Source organism: Urocampus carinirostris, chromosome 3 (assembly GCF_059441175.1).
Source record: "Urocampus carinirostris isolate Australia breed hairy pipefish chromosome 3, RoL_Ucar_1.0, whole genome shotgun sequence".
NCBI classification, from domain to species: domain Eukaryota; kingdom Metazoa; phylum Chordata; class Actinopteri; order Syngnathiformes; family Syngnathidae; genus Urocampus; species Urocampus carinirostris.
This window is the reverse complement of record NC_142351.1, coordinates 61,776,333-61,800,124: the sequence shown is the minus strand read 5'-3', so window position 1 is coordinate 61,800,124 and position 23,792 is coordinate 61,776,333. Positions and strand designations below refer to the sequence as shown.

At 40.7% G+C, this 23,792-nt stretch overlaps 2 protein-coding genes across 4 annotated transcripts in view; both read right to left on the bottom strand.

Annotated features, from left to right (window-relative positions):
• LOC148370359 (uncharacterized) overlaps positions 1-2,788 on the bottom strand; it is a 4,353-nt gene extending 1,565 nt beyond the window's left edge. The window contains exons 1-2 of one of the 2 annotated variants that reach the window (XM_088332885.1): positions 2,436-2,788; positions 1-380 (exon numbers count right to left, since the gene is read on the bottom strand). The exon at positions 1-380 is cut by the window's left edge and continues 1,565 nt beyond it. In XM_088332885.1, coding sequence (XP_088189011.1) covers positions 1-380; positions 2,436-2,547 — 492 coding nt within the window. In that variant the 5' untranslated portion in view covers positions 2,548-2,788. The remainder of the gene's footprint in view (positions 381-2,435) is intronic. The other variant, XM_088332886.1, reaches the window with a different exon arrangement.
• Positions 2,789-6,209: 3,421 nt separating this feature from the next.
• LOC148370358 (uncharacterized) lies at positions 6,210-19,904 on the bottom strand. 2 transcript variants are annotated; one of them, XM_088332879.1, is made up of 4 exons: positions 19,657-19,904; positions 17,749-17,832; positions 17,271-17,657; positions 6,210-7,786 (listed from the first exon to the last, which is right to left on the bottom strand). In XM_088332879.1, exons 1-4 carry the CDS (start codon positions 19,778-19,780, stop codon positions 6,774-6,776), a joined length of 1,608 nt encoding a protein of 535 aa, XP_088189005.1. In that variant the 5' UTR covers positions 19,781-19,904; the 3' UTR covers positions 6,210-6,773. The 2 variants fall into 2 exon arrangements, with proteins under 2 accessions (XP_088189005.1, XP_088189006.1); XM_088332880.1 differs by lacking the exon at positions 17,749-17,832.
• Between the last annotated feature and the right edge of the window lie 3,888 nt (positions 19,905-23,792).

Genomic DNA, 23,792 nt, shown 5'->3' with positions numbered 1-23,792 from the left:
CCTATGTAACTTCATATAAGATTTGTGTCGAAATGTTTTCCCACACTGAGAACATGTGTTATCACCCACTGACTGTTTGTCGCTTTTAGGGTTTGCATGGTTGGATGTGTCATCATCCGTTTCCTCATGTTGGCGGGAGCTGAATCTTAGAGGTTCCTGCCAATTGTTCTCTTCATGTTGACCTTGATCTTCAATGGTTGAATGGAACCCGTTCACTAGCAACACTGTAAAATCGTCCTCCTCTTTAACACGGTCAAATTCTACATCCACCTCCTCCTTCTTTATAACACGAGAAAGCTCAAAATCCTCATCCTCCTTAATTTTAATGTCAGGCATCTCTGGTTCCTGCTGAGCAGTTGCAAGACATTTTCCACCGACACCTGCAAGACACAAGTCATATCATATTTATCTGTAAAGCCCTTAGTTAAAAGAAGTAACAATGAGCTGCAGAGAACACCACTGCAATGTCCTTAAATTAGAAACATACATGAGGGCAAGGAAAAAAATACAATGAAAAACCAGCAAAGGAAATTTAAGAGCCTTGAGATCTTAATCATTCCAGTATTGCCAGCTTGCATCAGGCATTGCAATGACATCAGCAATTCATTGTCAACATCACCATTAAATATAAGTTATAACGGAAATCATGAAAAAAGTCCAGTTGACAGCAACAAGCTCTCAAAATCCCGATTGATACAGCAGGTTCTACAATCTATGATGGGCAAACTTTTTAACTCGTCAGCCGCATTTGGGTTTTAAAATTTTGAAGAGAGGCCAGGAGGAATATTTATTGATTGATTTGATTCAAAGGGTAAACAACAAGTGTTACAAAGCAGAAAAAGCGTTTACTTCTGTTTTTTTGCCCCACCTTTTATAAATTATGGATAAAATAAAATTATAAAGAATAACAAAAGAAAATTAAAAAAAAAACAATGAGGGGAAAAGAAAAAAAAGGTAAAGAATAGGAAAAACGAGAAAAAAAGTAGAAGGAAAAAAAAATCAAACATTGGAAAAGAAACAAAGAGAAAATAAAAAATGTTGAGATAACAAAAGCAAAGGGAAAACATAGGGAGAAGGGGGCACAAAGGGGTAGCAGGAGCTCAGGAGGTAGAGCGCTCGTCTTGGTATCAAGAGATCGCTGTTCGAATCATGGCTCCTCTGCGTTACATGTCGAAGTGTCCTTGGGTAAGACACTGAACCCCTAATGCCCCCAATAAGCAGGTTTGCGCCTTACATGGCTGCACGGCCGCTATTGGTAAAATGTGATGCACATTGTAAAGCGCTTTGGAAAGTCTTCATTGACTTGAAAAGCGCTATATAAATGCAGATCATTTAATTTCACAAAAAACAAAAAGCCATGCAAAATCAAGACAAGATTTTTTTGTTTTGAGAAGGGGCTACCTGTAGCAGCAAGACAGAAAACAAGGTGGGCATTACAGCAAAAAACACAAAGAAATACTTTTTTCACATTCAATGTTTACTATTTTTAACTCAAAGTGACGGTTCACAATGCTGCAACATCCAGGCTCGTCTTTCTCCCTCAAGCACAAAACAATAAGAATATATAGAATATAAGGATTGAAGGATTTTATACATTGAACTATGAAGGATTTTAAACGATTGAATACAAATTACATTTAATGCAAAAGATATTCACTGACTGGGCTGTGGTGCGAGGTCAGGGCACCCTGGTAGAAAATGCTGTTTACAGGAATGGCGGGAACGGGACATAAGGCTGATAAGATAATCAGCACATCCAGACGCAGAAAGGCCCTGATTACGTAGAAACGCTGTGTTGTTTTGAGTATTCCAGACATCGCGACGCTCTTCGACGAGATGGTGAAGCCCTGGAGGGCTTTCTTAGCACGCCCATGGGAGGAGTCGGCAGGCCATTATGCGGGGAGAAGATGGCCAATAGGAGAAAGCTAAAGGACTTGAGAAGAAGGCTTCCCAGAGACTCCAACATCACTAATTTGGCCGTTTTCGATGGAGTACACTTAGTTAAATTTTTAGGGAAAATAAATCTGCCCCAGTGTGAAAATGTCAGCTTTCCTGTTCATCTTTTCCCTCAAGAAACGAGCGCGCATAAATTGTTGGGTGAATGTAGGTTGTGTTTGGTTAATGGAGTCAGTTAACTAATTCGAACAATTTGGTAAACGGTACATTTTGATATTTAATTCCAACAGTGTACTGTAGGAAAGCAGGGCATCGCAGTGGTTAGCGCGTCTGAGGCACAATTCTGAGATCAAACTTTCCTGGGCCCCATCCAAACGAAAATATCGGGTGGTGTACCAGGGATGTTTTCAAAGGGGGTAAAGGGGTATCACCCCCATCACAATTTGATACCCCCCCTGCTAATGATGCCCGCTGACGCAGTGGACGCCAAAAGACAAACATTTGAGGTCGAAGATGTTGCAGAAACGAAAATGACCAACCGTCTCTGTTCGAAACAACTCGGATCTGCTTGTGAACAGCGTCTGGCTGAAGCTCCTCTTCGAAATTTCCGATCCCATTTGTGCACATTTCCAACGCGTTTGAAGGTCTCATTTGATTCTTACCAAGTCAGAATATACAATTTCCATATAGCTGGAGCAGAACGCGACGACGCCAGACAGGCTGGGGTGGACAATCCAAGTGTCGGGCGGGAAGAAAAATGCACCCGAGAAGAATAAGCTTTAAGTAATCCTGCTGTCACGCTTAAGTAGTTGCGGGTTGGATATAGGACATGTGGCAGTTTTGTTTGAAATGTCTTAATAAGCGGCCATGTCAACCTCTCATTCAAAAACACGACCGCATTGTATTGTGGGATATGGTGTACGAATAGAGTGTACGCTTTTGCTTCTTCGAGTTGAGCGGCGGTTGGCATCCATTACTTTGGTGCATTACCGCCCCCTGTCATTAGGGATTTTTTTGTCTCTGTTTCGCCAAGCAGCTTAAACAGTGTGTGTCAAACTCATTGATGTGGCCTGCGTGAGAGCTTAAATTGTTTGAGGGTCTTAAGGACGGTCAAAAGAGTGCGTTAGCCCAAAAACCAATCAATATTGTAGATTGGCCCGCACCCTCAAAACTCGGAACCTAACATCGCCCCCGTGCTGAACCCTCATTTCTTTTAGTCAACAAGCATTGTGGGGGATTAGTTTTTTAGGTCAAAGCACTCTTTTGAGCGTTTATTTTTAGACATTCTCTCTCTCTCTCTCTCTCTCAGATCATTTACAGGCTGCCATAGGCTTAAACGGCAAAACAAAGCCTGCAATTGGCCGAAAAAGATGAATGCGTATAGCACGTGGCTGACGGCATACAGAAAGCATTTTTTTACTATTTTGTTTTTGTAAATATTTTATTCTCCTGGATTTACTAAACTCACGGATATAAGAGGACCACGGCTGCACATTATTATGAACACAACGACTTCGGTGAGCTACTTTGGCTATATATATTATCCCTGTATCTTGTTTCAGACTGAACTCGATGTTTCTGTGATAAGAGGTGCAGATAATGGATGTAATGGAGTGTCTATTTTTAAATTAAACTCAATTCCAAGTGTTTATTGTCATATGTACAGTAAAGTTGTGAGCGAAAAAGAAAAAAGAAACTAAGGAATGGTTGGCATTTCTTGAATCCCAAGACTTTATTTAACCTTCCGAATGATGGAACGATGCATTTGAGTGACATCGTACGGACGCCGCATCCGCACGTGTTCTCGACACGTATTTGCGTCTTTGCAAGCTTTCGGAATGTTAAGGGGGTAATAAGTTTGACTGAACTATCTGACTGATTTGTCGACGTTCCCATTGTAGCGCTCTATAATCCGGTGCGTCTTATAGTGCGGAAAATACGGTAATCTGTTCCTGGCTTCCCAAAATCATCAGAGTACCCCTAAACAGCTATAAAACACATATTCCTGACTATTAAATATACATTTAAATAGTAAATGAACATACACACAGCGATAAGAAAAAAGACCTTTTCTTCAGTGATTTAGGATCTGGTATGAGTATCATTACACGCCACTGCCCGTCAATACCGGGGTCTGGCTCGTCTCTAAAGAGTGGGGTGACACTTTACACTGGAAAAACAACAGCAAACAGATGATGAAGGTGCTGTATATGGGGATTTCTCATGATACTGGTAAACCATGGAGACCATTACTATCTGTGTCATGTGGGGGACACTGTCAAACTGAATAAAACGACAGTAACCAAACCGTACCGCCCAGTTGACCTAGGCCAGGGGTGTCAAGCTCATTTTAACTCAGGGGCCACACGATAGAACAAACATTCTGTCGGGGGCCGGACGAGTAGATTAAAGAGAAATAAAAAGAGATAAAGAAATAAGAGAAAGAGGGAGGGAAAAGGAGAGAGGGCGGGACAAAGAAAGAAAAAGAGAGAGAGGGAGAGAGCATGAGAAACAAAAGATAAAAAGTCGTGAGAGAGGGGGAAAAGAAAGGGAGAGGAAGAAAGAAATCCAAAGAGAAATAGAAAGACAGAAGGAGAGAAAAGAGAAAAGAAAGCGCGAAGGGTAGGAAGAGAGAAAGAGAAAAGAGAGAAAAGGAAAAAAGGAAAAAAGGAAAAAAGGAAGTTAGAGCAAAAGAGGTTAAAAGACACAGAGAGAGAAAGAGACAAAGAGCAACAAAGGAAGAGAGAGAGAGAGAGAAAGAGAGAAAGAAAGAAATAAGAGAAAGAGGGAGGGAAAAGGACAGCGGGTGGGACATAGAAAGAAAAAGAGAGAGAGGGAGAGAGCGTGAGAAACAAAAGATAAAAAGTCGTGAGAGAGGGGGAAAAGAAAGGGAGAGGAAGAAAGAAATCCAAAGAGAAATAGAAAGACAGAAGGAGAGAAAAGAAAGTGCGAAGGGTAGGAAGAGAGAAACAGAAAAGAGAGAAAATGAAAAAAGGAAGTTAGAGCAAAAGAGGTTAAAAGACAGAGAGAGAAAGAGACAAAGAGCAACAAAGGAAGAGAGAGAGAGAGAGAGAGAGAGAGAGAGAGAGAGAGAGAGAGAGAGAGAAGAAATAAGAGAAAGAGGGAGGGAAAAGGACAGAGGGCGGGACAAAGAAAGAAAAAGAGAGAGAGGGAGAGAGCGTGAGAAACAAAAGATAAAAAGTCGTGAGAGAGGGGGAAAAGAAAGGGAGAGGAAGAAAGAAATCCAAAGAGAAATAGAAAGCCAGAAGGAGAGAAAAGAAAGTGCGAAGGGTAGGAAGAGAGAAACAGAAAAGAGAGAAAATGAAAAAAGGAAGTTAGAGCAAAAGAGGTTAAAAGACACAGAGAGAGAAAGAGACAAAGAGCAACAACTGAAGAGAAAAAGAGAGACACAGAGAGTGAAAGAGACAGAGACCGAGTGGGAGAAAAGGGATGGAAAAGAGAGAGAGAGCGAGAGCGAGAGAGAGAAATAAATACAAGTACAGTGTCTTTGTGAGAGGCACCTGGCTTTGGCAACATCAAGTTGACATATTTCAACCTGCGGCTTGTTTTTCTCTTGCGCTTCTCTGAGTGTTGTTTCGCGGGCCGGATTCAATCCCTTAGCGGGCCTGATCTGGCCCCCGGGCCGCCTGTTTGACACTTGTGACCTAGGCAGTGCTTTGGAGTAGCAAAATAAATGCTGCCTCGTTCTGTCTGGTTGCACTGCTTTTAGACGTGTGGTTTGATGTTTAAGGCTAACCAATCTCATATAAGCCGTTAGTTGTTGCTAGGCTCAGAAATATAACCGGAGGCCTTCAAAAAAAAACTGAAGGCTGTGTACTGTAACATCAGCGTTAGATAAAGCTGGTGGTTTAGCCAATCATATTTCAAGTTGGAGAGTTACCGCCTGCTAGCTAGTTTCACAAACTATGATTGGCTAGAGGGCAGTAATCCACCGAAGTGATTGAACCAACAGCCGTTAAACTTAAAGAGAACGAGCTGCACAAGGCCATTTAATGTATTATGTTTTGTACCACCAGGAGGCGCTAAATAATGGTTTTATTTTGTAAAATCCTGAGCTATCGGAATTAGCTGTTCTCTTGTCCTTTTGTTATATGATCAAATATTAACTACATGCATTTCCAATCAAATTTCAATATCGAATTATCTTTTTATTTATTGCTAAGTGCCTATTAATGGGGTAACTAACGTTACAAAGCTACTATGAATTAGACGCCCGTAGTCAAGGTAGTACTTGAAGAAAAGGCAATAGAAAAAGATGGATATTTTCTGGGTCATGGAGAAATGAGTATGAAGACAGTTTATGTTATGTTTTATTTTCCAGTATTTTTTGGGCAAACACAAAAAAATAACATCAGTTAACATTCTTTTTAAAAATATTACCATACACAAAACCTATTAATACGTTGGTTCCCTTTTTTATATACATCAAATCGGGGGGGATTTTTTTTTCTCAGATATTTTTTCAAAAACCAGGTAGAACAAGGACAATTTCAGCACATGTGGCATTTCTTAACATGATGTATGCAATTACATTTTTATGGCATTATATTACATTTTTATGAATCCAATCTAAAATCTATGAAGTTATTTGAACACACTCAGTTTAAATGAAATCTTGTATAAAAAATCATCATGATTCAACCGACAGAACAATATTCAAAAAAGGTCCAGTCAGCAGCTCACAATGATAATATGCTCATATGTGATACAAAATAATCAAAACCACATGAAGTCTTAGTGCTTTGATGACAGGGAAAACAATACAATGCAGCTCTATTCGATCACAATCAGACGCAAATAAATCATCTTGATTTTGTCAAAAAAAAAAAAAATGTAAACACAAAAGTTGTATCACATCAAGCAGAATGGTCAGTGCCAGTTTTACCAGCACACTTGTGATCACCACTTGAGCATTTTAACCCACAAACTGAACAAGAAAAATAATTTTTACCAATATGGGTTCTTTTGTGGTTTTTTAAGCTACCATTCTGAGTGAATCTTTTCCCGCAAATTGAGCAGGGAAACGGCTTCTCACCAGTGTGGGTTATTTGGTGTGATTTTAAACCCCAATTCTGAGCGAATCTCTTACCGCAAACAGAGCAGGCAAAAGGCTTCTCCCCAGTGTGGGTTCTAGTGTGCCTTTTTAAATCTAGATTACGGCTGAATTTCTTACCACAAACGGAGCATTCATAGGGTTTCTCACCAGTGTGGGTTCTAGTGTGGACTTTTAATGTGTGGTTATGGCTGAATTTCTCACCACAAACTGGGCAAGCAAAATGTTTCTCCCTGGTATGGATTAGTGTGTGTGATTTCAAGTGTCCAATCTGGATGAAATTTTCACCACAAACTAAACATTTAAAAGGCTTTTCCCCAGTGTGGATCCTTGTGTGCCTTATTAAGTCTTGCTTACGGCTGAATTTTTTACCACAAAAAGAACAAGCATAGGGTTTCTCCCCAGTTTGGGATCTTGCATGCTCTTTTAAACTACAACCAATTTGTTTACATGTGTTATCACTTTCCGACTGTCCGTGGCTTTCCGTGTTTGCAGAGTCCGATGTGTCGTTTTCATCCGTTTCCTCACGTTGACGGGAAGAAAAGCTTAGAGGCTCCTGCCAATTGCTCTCTTCGTGTTGAGCTTGATCTTCGATGGTTGAACGGACCTTGTCCACTAGCAACACTGTAAAATCTTCCTCCTCTTTAACACGAACAGGCTCCACAACGTCCTCCTCTAGCTTTACAATGTGATAAGGTTTAAAGTCCTCCTCTTCCTGCTTTAAAACGTGATAAGGCCTAAAATCCTCTTCCTCAATTTTAATGCCAGGACATTGTGGTTCCTGTTGCCCAGGAGGAAGATATTTCTCATTGACGTCTGCAAGACACAAGTCAAGGCACATTTATTTGTATAGCCCTTAATCACAAAAAGTCACAAAAGGCTGCACACACCACTATTGAAACATCCCCTAATCTGAAATCTGCATGACGGCAAGGAATGTGGGTTTAACAAAACAAACAGCACACCCAGCAGCAGCTTACACCAGGATTCATTATTCAAAACAATAGACAGCGGACTCCATTCCAGACACATTTTTCCCCATGTGATTGGTCAATATGCATTTTTTCCATGGATTTTGTGTTGTTGACTTTACGTTTGTTGAGTATGTAAAGTATACAAGTATTAAAAAGTATATAGGTATAAAAAGGTTCGAAGTTTAAATCAGTTAAAAGTTCACTGGACAGTGGAAACATTAATGCAATTCTTATTTAGTAGAATATATATATATATATAATGAAAAAAAACAATTGTGAATAATAACACATTATTGGGGGCGGCAATAGCTCAGGAGGTAGAGTGCTCATCTTCGATTCCCGGCTCCTCCGTGTTATATGTCGAAGTGTCCTTGGGCAAGACACTGAATCCCTAAGGCCCCCAATAAGCAGGTCGGCGCCTTGCCTATTGGTGTGTGAGTGTGTGTGTGAATGGGTAAGTGTGAAGCACATTGTAAAGCGCTTTGGGAGGTCTTCATTGACTTGAAAAGCGCTATATAAATGCAGACCATTTACCATTTGATATACTGATCAAGGCACCCCCCAAAAAGTCCTGTTTTTTTCTTCTCTTATTTTGTGTCAAAATTGGCCATTGCCCTCACCTGTGCCCGCTCGTTTGGAGCCAGCTGCTGCTTGTTGCCCGATTGGCTCTCCTCCTATTAAAACTCAGTGCTCTCTTTCACTCCTTGTCAGTCCGTCAACGAACCTCTGCATTTGCAAGGCAAAAATTTTGACTCTGTCCGGTATCCTGCTCGTTTATCCAGTATCTGGTATCGATCCAGTATGTCCCGTCCTGTCCGGTATCTTGCTTGTGTATCCAGTATCCGGTATCGATCCCGTCTGTCCTGTCCAGTATCTTGCTCGTGTATCCAGTATTGATCCAGTCTGTCCTGTCCAGTATCTTGCTCGTGTATCCGGTATCGATACCTTCTGTCCCGTCCTGTCTGGTATCTTGCTCGTGTATCCGGTATCGATCCCGTCTGTCCCGTCCTGTCCGGTATCTTGCTCGTGCATCCGGTATCAGGTATTGTATCCTGCTCCCCTGGCTTCCTGTTTACCCGCGCCTGACTTCTCTGCCCCACTTCTTCTGCCCAGCGATCGCCGAATCGCTGGCGTTTGTGTTCTCGCGCATGACTGCCCCGCTTCGGTAGGCAAAAAGCTTGGTGTGAAAACATTACGCGTTTGGGTCCACCGTTTAATCCGGTTCTGACATTTTGTCTTCTTTTTTTCTTCTGTTTTATTTCATTTTTCCTAGCTTTTTAACTTATTTTTTCCTGCTTTACTCTTCTTTTTTTCTTATTTTGTCCTTTATTTAAAATTGTTCTTAATTTTGTACTTTTGTTTCATTTTTCCTACATCCACCCTTCTTTGTTTGGGGAGAGCATATTTGCAGGTGAGGAATGCCCACACTTGCCCCCCCTCTGGTAACACCCCTGGGCTGGTGTATGCTGACAAAAAGTGGGGCGGAGGCACAAGTCATTGTTTCCACTAAAACAAACTGCAAAGCACAGCAACAGCTCGTGTTTGAGCGGTTTGTTAAATTGAAAAGAAAAATCAATTAAAACGTACTGTGAGGAAAGTCAGAAAGAAGAGTGCTCCGTGGATTATCATTGGGTTAAGGAAGTGATTGAGGCGGCGTCTGGAGAGAAGGCAATAGCGGCCCCGCAGGTCCTTTATAATGCAACTAGGCTACATAGTAACAACTCTTACAAATTACCCCTGTGAAGCCTGTATCTTATCAATGCTAGATCTATTACACATGAGACGGATGATTTGGAGTTACAACTTGTGGAAAATCACTACATTCTGTATGGTTGTATTTTAACTATCACAGAGACCTGGCTTAATCCAAGGATACCCCATGCTAGCATGCAACTAGCCAGCCGCTCTCTAAATTGCCTTCTTGCACTGAAAGAAGAAGCCTTTCAATTTTGTTGTACTATAGTATAATGATAATAAAGACCATTCATTCAACTGCAATTCTGTGTTCTCATTTGTAGATCTTAGTTGTTATTTTGTTGCAGTTGTACACTGTCAGTTGGTAAGGACGCCATCTCGGGGTAAGTTTAACGCTTGAGGGCTTTTTTAACGATGCAATGCTACTAAATGGATTTTCACATTTCACTGGGGATTCTGGTCCCCATTAACCGTTATAACCAGTGGATTACTGAGTTCCGGGAGTATATTACCATATTTGAAAATAATTTATCAGTTGAAAGAAATTGCCGACCATAATCGCAAATCATTGCAACCACATATCTCAACCCAATTACGGTAATCCTCCATGGCCCGTGCGCAGAAGCAAGGTCCCGTTTCAATTCTTTCCTTGCCCAAACTGAACACTTTTTTGGTATATCTAATGATGAATTGGACTTTGTAAATTTGTGAATTTTATTTTTGTATACCTGCCCAAGACACACCACAGAAAATGGTACCCTTACGACACTAGTGGTTAAGGGAGAACCATTGTGTTTATAGTTTATCTTGTCAATAAATTATTTTTATCATTGCTGCATGTATTTAACAATGTGTCACTTACAATGCTTGGTTTGAGCTTAGAAAAAGGTTAAATAAAATTGTATACTAGTTTGAGATGAAAGCTAGGGGTGTGTCAAAATATCTCAAAATTTCAACCGATGGAGCACATCAAGGGTGGTCAGACTGCAGCCTGCAGGCCATATGCGGCCTATCAAGCTTTTTCATGTGGCCTGCCAAACGAAAATATAAACAATTTTAAAAAAAATGTATTACTGATAAAAATGTTGATTTGGTGCCAATCTTGTCCCCAGTGTCCCCCAACTTTCAACTTTACTTGCTATTTTTTATCATTTTTATCGTCATCATAATCATTACTTTTATCAACATTACGCATTGATGCAACAAAACAACAGCATTAGCAGCTAGTGGATGTGTCTACGATTTCAAGAGCTTAAGATATGTGACACTAACATTAGCTGCTATATGTTTTAGCACTAACTAACTAAAGTGATGCTAGCAGGTAATGCGAAGCATGTCACCAAAACTATGCTGTTTGCTAAAGGGAGTAGCTGGCGTGTCCCAATACTAAAATTAGTACCGGTAGTTAAAATCTGTGACACTAGCAATAGCTCTCAAGGTATTTAGCAAATATAATTAAAAAAAAATAAACTTCTGAGCTAGCTGTATTGCATTTGGTGCCAGAAAAGGGTACATAATATATTACTTTACCCTAATTCTGAGCGTTTTATAGCCAATCTGATCAAATGATTTATTTTTACAACTTTTTGTTTTTACCTTAATGGAATGAGCAAAAAATGCGAGCAAATGTTTTTTTAAAAGGTCAAAAAAGGAATAGGCCTTCTTTATCTGGTTTCCTCACGTGCCTTCATTATCGTTTTCCTTTGTATTTACTGAGGAATCTGATTCAAGACTGTATCTTTAGATAGAAAACAAACTTTTTTTTTCTTTTTTTCAGACCATTTTGCCAATTTTTCAACATAATGTGGGCCGCGATAAAAAAGTTTTCCTACCCCTGTTCTATATAATGAATTGCATCAGGTCCAGGCGCCGGTCTGATAGCTCACAAAATCCAGGCTCACCGTTCTCCTTCAACCACAAGAAAACTATGAGGTCAATATCACCCATACGAATATATACTATATAAATGTCTCTTGAATATAAAATCACACATTTCCAAGTGGTTGTGTAAAATACACACACAAACACACAATGCAATACAAGCATCACTGGAATAGCCTACAACCTTTATCATGTATAGAAATCAGTGTAAGGCCGTGCATTTAAGCGAGGTCTTTCAGCAGAGGCAAGAGCCCGAGCCCGCAGGGCCTAAAATATCAATAATTTAATTGTTATCCACCCTACATTGTTCTTTGTCTCTTTGACTTTCTCACTTAAAGTACCGTGCGCCTTAATAATAATAATAATAATAATAATTTCCTTGTATTGTCATTCTGTGTAACAATGTACACAGAACGAAATGTCGATTGCACCTGACCCGTTGTAGCGAGCCGATGCAGCCGCAGCCAACAGAGGGCGCCGCCGACCACTTTTTAAGTCTTAGGAATGACTCGGCCGGGGCGCGAACCCCGACCTCCCAGTCTCAAAGCGGGCGCCTTACCATCTAGGCTACTGAGCTGGTATTTCTGATGTGATTTATAGTTCAATATTTAACTAGAGCAGGGGTGTCAAACTCATTTGAACTCGGGGGCCACACGATAGAACAAACATTCTGTCGGGGGCCGGACTAGTAGATTAAAGAGAAGGAAAAAGAGATAAAGAAATAAGAGAAAGAGGGAGGGAAAGTGTGAGAGGGTGGGACAAAGGAAGAAAAAGAGAGAGAGCGTGAGAAACTAAAGATAAAAAGTTGTGAGAGAGGGGGAAAAGAAAGGGAGAGGAAGAAAGAAATCCAAAGAGAAATAGAAAGACAGGAGAGAAAAGACAACAGTAAGCACGAAGGGTATGAAGAGAGAAAGAGAAAAGAGAGAAAAGGAAGTTAGAGCAAAAGAGGTTAAAAGACACAGAGAGAGAAAGAGACAAAGAACAACAAAGGAAGAAAAAAGGAGAGACACAGAGAGTGAAAGAGACAGAGTGGGAGAAAAGGGGTGGAAAAGAGAGAGAGAGAGAGAGAGAGAGAGAGAGAGAGAGAGAGAGAGAGAGAGAGAGAGAGAGAAATAAATACAAGTATGGTGTCTTTGTTCGAGGCACCTGGCTTTGGCAACATCAAGTTCACCTATTTCAACCTGCAAATTGTTTTCTCTTGCGCTTCTCTGAGTGTTGTCTCGCAGGCCGATTCAACCCCTTAGCGGGCCTAAATTGGCCCGCGGGCCGCCTGTTTGACACCTGTAGACTAGAGGTAAGATCGGGCAAAGGGGAGTTACCGGAGGGGAGCAGCAGTGGGCAGTGCACACCCATCGCAGTAAATGTAAGAAAAATAAAACTAAAGAAAAAAGAAAGAGGAAAAATAAGGTCCAAAATAAAAAAATAAAAAAGAGATAGTTCAGAACGCATGCACCATGCAACATCCAGGCTCGTCCTTCTCCCTCAAGGACAAAAAAATAAACTGAGGTCAGCATCACTCATACAAAGATATAGAATAAAAATTTGTCTTTAAAGGGACAGTGTGTGATTTAGTGGCTCTTATGGGTACAATAACTTTCATTTAGTAAAAAAAACATTGATCTGACTACTTGGCAAAAATACATGAATTATTATTCAAAAGTGCATTTTATATTTATATTTAAAAAAGGCCGAAAATGTTTATTTCTTTCACACAGGGGAATCCCTATCTAGAAGTCGTCGCCATGTTTGGCTCGCTTCTTGCCGGTACGCTGTGCCATATGGCACTTGCCCACGCTTGCACCAAACAACACAGTGCCACCCAGTGGTCAAATATTACACATTTGGGCTTTAAAATTTGAATAAAAAAATCCACATTATTGTGCAAGACCGTACACACACAAAAAAAACAGTAAAGGAATCACTACATTAACTTGCGGCATCTATCATGTATAAAATACTGTTCATATCTGTTTTTGAAGAATAGGCGAAAGAAAGCACGGAAATAATATTGTACGGTGGAGTCCAAAAGACAAATATTTGAAGTCAAAGATGTTGCAGAACGAAAATGACCAACCTTCTCTGTTCGAAAAAACTCGGATCTGCTGGTAAACAGCGTCTGGCTGTCGGTGTTCTTGCTTGATCTTCTCTTGCGCTCCCCGAAGCTCCTCTTCGAAATTTCCTCTCCCACTTGAGTACATTTTCCCCGTGTTTAAATGTTACACTTGATTTTTACTGAGTACGTTTGGAGCGAAACGCAACGAAGTAAGAACGAATAGAGTTGACAATAAAAATGTCGGTCGGGGGTAAAAAGGCAGCAACTACGCAGAGTATTGACCGGGGAAAAAACGCCTTAGAGTGATCCTACTGTCAAGCTTAAGTGGTTGTAGGTTGAATATAGGACATTTGGTAGTTTTGTTTATCTGATGTTTTTCGGCGATAGTGCGGCGGCCATGTCAACTTCGAACCGCGACCGCAATGTATTGTGGGACATTGAGCACAAACGTAGGGTACTCTTCAATTTTAACTGCGGTTGGCATTCTTTGCGTTGGTGAATTATTTTTATTTTGAGTATGAAGACAGTTTATCGTTATTATTTTTGTTGATGAGTCATTATTTTTGTTTTTTTAATATTCGAAATAAAGTTTTCATTCATTCAACAATACTTATAATATTTCTTTTACTCACTATTCTCTAATAATGTTTTTTGATGTCGGTGGTTTTTTTTTACTAATTAGCGTCGCCTAATACACTCACACTGTTGCTAAAAAAGGAACATTTTATTTTTAAATTAATGTCGAGCTATCGGAACTTGCTACGTCAACGGAGGCAGGTTCTCGCTCCAGCTCGCAGCTGGTTCGGGGGAAAGAAATCTTAGCAAGATTTCTCTACTTCAGATCTGTCACGGTGTGCATATTTCATACATTTCTGCTTCACATGGCCCCTCACAGCCCCCTTAAAGCTGTACTTACTGCTTGTTAGAACAGTCTGGGGTTTTGGGGGGGGGGGGTTTAAGGGTTATTGTTCTATCTTCGTTATTCATTATCCATTATCCGTTATCGGTCAGTTCATAATACGCTACAAAGCCTAGGAGCCGGGACACTTACTCTCAGCCAAAAGGCCAAGCTAAGGTCCTAGCCCTAAAGCCTTGCTGCGATCATTGCGAATGCACCGTTCCCGGAGGTACTGCAATACCGGGCCGATGCGTGGAGTGGACAGAGCAAGCTCTTATTCCAGTCTGCCGGAGGTCATCGGGCCTGCGGGGACCCTTGTTATTCTTAAAACGGAGGCTCCAGACGGACTTTTTTTAATATGGCTTTTACTGACTTTAGTTTTGGTTTGTTTACCTTCCAATTCTATACCGTAACACATTTGACTTTTCATTTCACATGTTTATGTTTTGTTCGGCAGTTTTTTTTATTTTTATTGTTTCAGTGTTTCCAAGTATTGGATGATAAAGAAGGGGAATTTATTGTCTTTATGCTTAATGTCTTCATGTTTTAATACAGCACCTTGAGTGGGAGTCTATTGCCCTAAAAGTGCTCTACAAATGCATTTGATTTGATTTGTTTGTTTTATTCTTGTTCCAATTGATATCACTGTTTTCTATTATGTGTACAGCGACATTGAAAGGCGCTCCAAAATAGAATGTACACTAGTACCTATACTTACGAATTTAATTTGTCCTGGGAGTAGCTTTTGTAAGTACAAACATGAACAAATACATAAACATTTGTAAGCAGACGCCTTTTGAATGTAAATGCGCTAATCAGTTCCAAATCTTGCAAAATATGATCTTTTTCAAGATAAATCATTAAAGAACATCACAAAATGAAACAAATATATGTTAAAATAAGCTTACCGCACGATAAACATAAAACGAGAGGCACATAACTTAAAAAAACAGTAAAGGAGATAATGAAAACATTCATTCACAGCAGTGCGTGTTTTCATACCTATTATCTCTTGCTTTGTTTCGATGGACAGAAAGTCTCTTTCTCTTTTCTCCTTGTCCACTTTACTGCATGTCTTTCGTGGGGTCCATTGTGAATGATAGGTCTTCGTAGCAGTACCATACAGTAGACTGTTTAAAGAGCGGAAAGGGAAAACCAAGAGCATGCCATGATTCACGCATATGCACCGGTTGCCAGGTGTTTACAGAGTCGGCAGGGGACACGAAAAGCATGCCGGGATTCACAGATACCAGTAGTCAGGTGGAACACTGGGAGCGGCAGATGGCGGCACGTACTGCACTGTATTTTTTACCTAAGTTTTTCCCGTTCATGTATTGTGTAACCTGAAACTCTTTATGTAGAAACAATTGTAAGTGGGCAGCACAGCTGCGCAGTGGTTAGCGCGTGTGTGGCAGTTCTGTGGTCGTGAGATCAAACCTTCCTGTGTGGAGTTTGCATGTTCTCCCTGTGCTTGCGTGGGTTTCCTACGTGCACTCCGGTTTCCTCCCAAATTCCAAAAACACGCATGTCAGGTTAATTGGCCGGTCCAAATTGTCCCTTGGTGTGTATAAGCAAGTGCCTTGTCTTCCTCTGTGTGCCCTGCGACTGGCTGGCAACCAGTTCAGGGTGTCCCAGGCCCACTACCCGAAGATAGCTGGGAAGGGCTCCAGCACCCCCGCGACCCTACTGTGGATAAGCGATGCAGAGAATGAATGGATGGACATTTGTAAGTGGAGGTATGATTGTATCATCAACATCTATCAATTGTTGCTTGGAATTAGACGCTAGGGGGGCAACACACCATCAGGGTAATAGTTGTACATGAAATAGAAAGCAACATTTTCGGGTCATGGAAAAACAATGTCTGTATTTTTGAATTCACTTCACAAAAATAAAAATCATGGATAAGTTGTTTCACGTTAAAAAAAAAAAAAAAAAAAACGAAATTCACATACACTTAATGTTTTGGTGATCTGATTACAGGTTAAATAAGTGTAAACAATGTAGGTTCATGCAATAACAATGAGATCTGAAATAAATCTTGAAAAAGATCATATTAATTTTGTCAACTGTATGAAAGAATGCAAATGCAAGAAATTCTATCACATCAAATAGAATGATCAATGCTAGTTTTACAAGCACACTTGTGACTCTGAACTTCATGAATTAAGAATTCTTGACCGCAAACAGAACACGAAAAAGGATTTTCACCAGTGTGGGTTCTTGTGTGTCTTTTTAAGTTACAACTCTTAGTGAATGTTTTACCACAAATTGAGCAGGCGAAAGGCTTCTCACCAGTGTGAGTTCTTGTGTGGCTTTTTAAGTCAAACTTATGGCTGAATTTTTTACCACAAACTAAACAGTCAAACGGTTTCTCACCAGTGTGGATTTTTGTGTGACATTTTAAGGCAGTCTTCCAGCTGAACAACTGACCACAAACTGAGCAGGAAAAAGGCTTCTCACCAGTGTGGGTTCTTTTGTGTGATCTTAAGCTCCCCTTCACAATAAATCTTTTCCCGCAAACTGAGCAGGCAAACGGCTTTTCACCAGTGTGGGTTAGTGTGTGCCTTTTAAGGTTGAGCTTATGGCTGAATTTGTTACCACAAATAGAGCACACATAAGGCTTCTCACCAGTATGGGTTCTGGTGTGGCTTTTCAAGTCAAACTTATGGCTGAATGTTTTACCACAAAATAAACAGTTGAAAGGTTTCTCGCCAGTGTGGATTCTTGTGTGTGATTTTAAGTCATTCTTCCATCTGAATCTTTGACCGCAAACTGAGCAGGAAAAACGCTTCTCACCATTTTTAACTTTCAAATGCAACTTCATCCAAGACTTGTGTCGAAGCAGTTTTCCATCCTGAGAACATGTGTTATCATCTTCCGACTGTCTGTGGCTTTCTGTTTCTGCTAATGTGTCGTCGTCATTTGTTTCCTCATGTTGCCAGGAGCTTAAGCTTAGAGGCTCCTGCCAATTGTTCTCATCGTGTTGACCTTGATCTTTGATGGTTGAACGGACCCCATCCACTAGCAACACTGTAAAATCTTCCTCCTCTTTAACATGGACAAACTCCACATCATCCTCATCCTGCTTTATAACACCATAAGGCTTAAAATCCTCCTCCTCAATTTTAATGCCAGGCAACTCTGGTTCCTGCCACGCAGTAGGAAGATATTTTTTACTGACGTCTGCAAAACACAAGTTGCAAGGGCATCAACAGACAATATACAGTCAACATCATCAGTAAATGTAAATAAAAACAAAATGCAAAAAGTCTACCTTTCTCTCTCAAAATCTCGATTGACGCAGCAGGTTCTACCTTATGGTTGGGCAAACCTTTTGACTCACAATCTGCATTGGGTTCTAAAGTTTTGAAGAGGGTCAGTTTTAATTAAAGGGAAATGGTGTAATATTTGACCACAGAATGCCACAGTATTGTGTAGAGCTGCCATGTCAAACTTATAGCCCATGGGCCTTATCCAGACCATTTGATGATTTAATCTGCCGAGCCATAAATTTCTGAGTTTTCAAAGAAAGAAGCGAGTCACTAAGTCATTTCCATCATGTGTTAGGATTTTTTTTACAAGTGCACAGTTAATGTATAAAAGCCCTGACAGACTTAGTACCAGGATATAGACATTTGCAATGTGCTGCGTCCCGCAAGTTGTGAACCCCTCGACTGGATTCAGGTTAGGAGAGGGGGCGGATCGCCATAACCAAGGGGGGACGGGCTTCAGAAAAAAGTGGAACATGGTTGCTATAGGGTCGGGGAAGAGACAGGCCAGAGTGAATCGCGAGCCGCCACTGAGAGGATGAGCGGCCGGGCAGAAAGACAAGGCTGGAAATGCCGCACATTAACGGAAATTGATGCGCCAATACCCTGCTGAACCCCGCCGGCGACAACGCGCCTGATACGGTGAAGGGTGACTGCTCGCCTGACCTGTGCTGATGGTTGGGAGCCGGGTACGACAATTAAGGGACATTTTTAATAGCTCCCACTTCAGTTTGTAAAGTGTGATGAGTTGGTTCAGGTGTAAAAACTCTGTTCACCCAACTGGTAACTGGGGCGGCAGTAGCTCAGGAGGTAGAGCGATCGTTTTAGGATTAAGGGATCCCAGTTCGAATCCCAGCTTGTCCGTGTTACATGCCGAAGTGTCCTTGGGTAAGACACTGAACCCCCAATACCCTCAATAAGCAGGTTAGCGCCTTACATGGCTGCACAGATCACGGCCGCTATTGGGAAATGTGAAGCACAATGTAAAGCGTTTTGGGAAGTCATTGACTTGAAAAGCGCTATAGAAATGCAGATCATTTCAAACCAGTTAACACATTTAATGCGAAACATGAAAATCGTTTTCCTCATTGTTTGTGAATAAATGTGTTGTGCTTAGAAAAGATGCCTTGCCATCCGTGATTATAATATGTAGGGTAGGTTACTAATGCAGGCTGAATGATGGCGTATAATATTGAAAAACAGAGCCTCAAAATTGGAGTTGACATTCTTTTACTGATCTGGCCTGCCTGAGAAGAGAAAGTCTGGATCTGGCCCCAGAACCAAAGTGAGTTTGGCATTCCTGGTATAGTGCAAAAAAAAAACCAAGTGCTACAAAGCACAAAGATGTATACAAACTACAGTGAATCAAAGTGACCTAAAATCAACAAATTTCTTCTATTTTTTTGTCCAGTCTTTTACAAATCAAGAAAAAGGAAAATGAAAAAGAACAAAAAAAGAAGAAGAAGATAAAAGAAGAAAGGAAATTGTAAAAAGAAAGGTGAAGGAAAAGAAAATACAATAAAATAAAAGGAACAAAAAACGTGAAAAGGTAAGAAAAGAAAATAAGAACACAGGAAACTTGAGCAAAATCCATGCTTATTGTTCTCCCTCAAGGACGACCGAACTATAAGGTAAACATCACTCGTAAAATATATGGGAAATGCATAGGTATTCAAGTCCACATAGCTGTGTAAAATCAGCACACACATTATACAGCAAACGCATCACTACATTATATTTCATTATTTATCATGTATAAAATGTGTTACCTATATGATTTTTTTTAAAAAAAAGAGTCGCCCAAGTCCGATCCGAACAAAAATAATATCGTACGAGAAAATAATATCGTACGACGGACGCCAACAAAACTTAAATTTGATGTCAAGGGTGTTGCAGGAAGTAAAACGACCAACCTTCTCTGTACAAAACCACTCGGAGCTGCTTGTTAGCTTCGTATAGCCACCGATGTTTACGCTCTATTCCCTTTTGCGTTCCCCGAAGCTCCTCTTTGAAATGTCCTTTTAGACTTGAGCACATTTTCACCGCGTTTGATGCTCACGTTTGATCTTTATCAAAGATTTTCCAATTCAGCTAGAGCGGCAGTAATGTCAACTTCTAATTCAAAACAAAACCATATAGCATTGTGGGAAACAGAGCACAAACTGATGTCTTCTTCTTCTTCTTTGAGTTTAACAGCGGCTGTTATCTATCACTTGGGTGCATTACCGCCCCCACCGTTACTGATTTTTGTCTCTGTTCCATTCCTCAAATTCTATCAAAAAGTCCCGCACTCCCCAAAATGGTGAAAGTATCCTTTTTGAGGCCTAGCACTCAAGTCCAATAATCTTGTCAGTAAATTTTCTTGTGCTGTACTCACTTTATTTATCCTCGGAATAAAGATGTTTTTACCACTAAGAGGCGCCAATTATGACCAAAAAAATGAAGCATCAGATTTTTTTTCAAGAAATGTCAGGAACTTGTTTTAGTGTGAGTGTGAGTGCGTGTGTTTGTGTCTGTGCGTAAGTGTGTTTTAAAAACATTTTAAATGAATATTGCATTAAAACGAACAAAATTGGAAATAATCAGTCAAACAAGAATACAAAGTTAACAATTTTAAGGGAACAGGGTCTTAGTCAACATCCCCAATCAGTCCCTGTCATAAGCTACCATTCCACGATGCCTCAAGTCCTCCACTATCATCCCCAACCCAACAAAGTCATCAGTGGTCACTGGTGATGCCACTAAAACGAAGCATCGCTCTGCTGCGAACAAAAACGCGTCAAAGGTGCCGTCGCGAGCGGCAGCCTTTCCAGCAGCTCCGTGTTATTTTGCTCTTTTTGTGATCTATTGTTTTTATTGTTTGCTTCTATCTTCTGTGTTTTCGTCCTGTTTGACAACTGCACTTTGGATTACTTTCTATCCTATGGACATGGGTTTTAACACACAAAAATGTGTTTATTCGAGGGATCAACTCCTTGCCCTGAAGAATTCTCGTGTCGTCGTAATTCCCTATTTACCTGACGAAGTGAGGGGGCCCTATTGTGGCTATCTATCTATCTATCTATCTATCTATCTATCTATCTATCTATCTATCTATCTATCTATCTATCTATCTATCTATCTATCTATCTATCTATCTATCTATCTATCTATCTATCTACCTATCTATCTACCCTGGTCGTATCCCTCTTGAGTGGTGTGTAAAGTAAGCTACTTTTAGTTGTGTATTTCTATAAAATTAACTTGTTTAACCTGTTTTTCTATTTTCAATATACAAGTAATCATCAGCCCTGCGATTGGCTGGCAACCAGTTCAGGGTGTCCCCTGCCCACTGCCCGATGATTGCTGAGATGGGCTCTAGCACCCCCGTGACCCTACTGAGGATAAGCGGTGCAGCTAATGAGAGAGAGAGAGATGAGAGAAGTAATCATCACACACACACACACACACACACACACACACACACACACACACACACACACACACACACACACACACACACACACACACACATATAGTCACGTTTCAGAGATCCATGTTTTCAGTCTAATTCCATTGTTTGTAATATGTTTTCAATGTTTTTCTATTGTAAGTAATGTAATACGCATGCGCGACTCCATTGTAGTCACTGCGCATGCGTGACCTTTCAATAAATCCTTCTGCTGAACCGGATGTAGTCAGAAAGGCCTGGGCGGCCAAGCAAGATGGCTGCCGGGCCGGGCTCCTACATTTGGGCAGTAGTTAAACTCTATTTAAATGCCTCTACTTGAATATTTTTGTCAGCAAATAGTTTATACCTTTATAAAGTCCGACAGGTGACCGACAGCAAGACAAACACATACACAAAAAAACAAAGAAAAGAAAAAAGTAGAAAAAAACAGCAAAAAAAATTGACCATGGCCAACCCAAATGCCCAAACACCGAAACAAGTTAAGCACCTCGGCACCCAAGATGGTCATGCTTTCGTCCCTCCAGATGAAACGGGACACAAGAAAGCGGCCATGTCACCCGGGTCAGGGTGACACAACACACTCTTTTGTTCAACAGCAGGGCCCGACAGCTTTCACTGGTTTACCCCTGCCGCAGCCCATCCCTTAGAACGCGTCCAAACATCCCACTATCTTTTACAACACCTCTCCACTCATTCCTATCACCAACACTTCCACTAGATTTAGACCTCTTTCTTGCAGTGCACTTTTAACACCATCCATCCACGTCAATCACGGTCTTCATCTTGGTCTCCTTCCATTTACTTCTGTTCTGTAGATCCTCTTCAACATTCGCTCCTCATTCATCCTCTCCATGTGTTCAAACCAACCGAATAATCTCTCATCCACATGCTTGCTCAGTTCCACAACTACTCCAGTTCTGTGCCTCACAATTTCATTTCTCAATATTTCTAATCTCCTCACTGCAAACATACTACTCAAACACTTCATCTCAAAAACATTTACAGTGAAACCTCGGTTTTCGAACGCCTCTCAGTTCGAACAAATCGGAGTCCGACCAAAAATTTCGAGAAATTCTTGCTTCGCTGTTCGGTCAAAAAAAATCGGGAGTTCGAACGCCGGTAATGCGTGAGTGCGTACGCTAGGGTGCGATGCTGAGCGGCGTACGGGTGTAGATCGCTCTTTTCGTGACCAACTGTTATCGCGTGCGGACGTGTTTCATTTTGCTTTTGCTTTTAATATAGGTGTACGAAGTGTTTTAGCTCTAATTATGCCTCCAAAGAAAGTCAGTGCAAGCAGCAAAGTTGCTACAGGTGAAAAAAGAAAAGTAGTGCGTACAACTATTGCATTTAAGAAATAAATAATAGCAAAATATGAAGGAGGTGTACGAGTGTCAGATCTTGGTAGGGAATACAGCATGGCTAAATTTACGATCTTTTTTTGGTTTGAACAAATTTATTGACACTAAAAACAGAAAACAATCATGACAATCTCAACAGCAATTAAGCACATTCACAATATTATATTCCAATATTACGTTTTTAACAGCAAACACAAAGTGAGGTTTGAACAAACCTTCTCGAAAATCAAACATATTCACAATTTCATTATATAACATCTTTGTTAGTGTCAATAGATCCGTCCAGGCCAAAGTCGATTGTCCTCGGTCTGAACAAATCCACCGACACCAACAGCAGCAATCAGTACGATACTAAAGAATAAGGAGGCTGTGAAATCTAGTGATGTGGCTAAGGGGGTGAGTGCTATAAGTAAGCAACGGACGCAAGTTTTGGAAGAGGTCTAAAAACTTTTGATGATTTTCATAAATGAAAAACAGATGAAGCTGCAGCCACCAGGGTCATAAATGACTTTAATGACACTGTCATGAGTCACTTTAGAAAAGTGATAAAAAGAAGGCAGAAGCAAGTGTTATTAGATCAGTATTTTAAGAGAAAATAACATACTTCCAAACAATAATTTTCCATCCTCCTCCATCCCTCTCCCCACCGTCCACCTGCGCCTTCTTCTGACCACCACAAAGGTAAGAAATCCTATTCATAATTCTTTTCTTTATCCTTTTTTTAAATTTTTACACGTTCATGTTAGCGTAATCTTTCGTACGGAAGATTACGATAACGCGAATGTACGGTTAGCCTGGAACGGATTAAAATGATTTACATTGTTTTTAATGGGAAAAATGATTTTGGTGATCGAACAAATCGGTTTTCGAACAGGGTTCTAGAACGGATTATGGTCGAGAACCGAGGTTCCACTGTAATTTCCCTCTCAATCTGCGTTCAGGCTCCAAGTCTCTGCACCATACAGCAGAGTCGGCACAATCATACGGTCCTCTCTTAACATCCATACTCATACTCTTGTTGCTCATCACTCTCATCAGAGCCCCCAAAACCTTGCTTCCATGATCCACTCAGTGCAATATCTAGCACTCTATTCCACCATCTGCATCCACATCAAAAGCCAAGTACCTCAGTTATTATAGGGGCGGTAATGTAGCAAAGAGATAGATGCCAACTGCCGTTAAACTCCGAGAAGAAGAAGAGTACACAACGTTTGTTCACTATATCCCACAATACATTGCG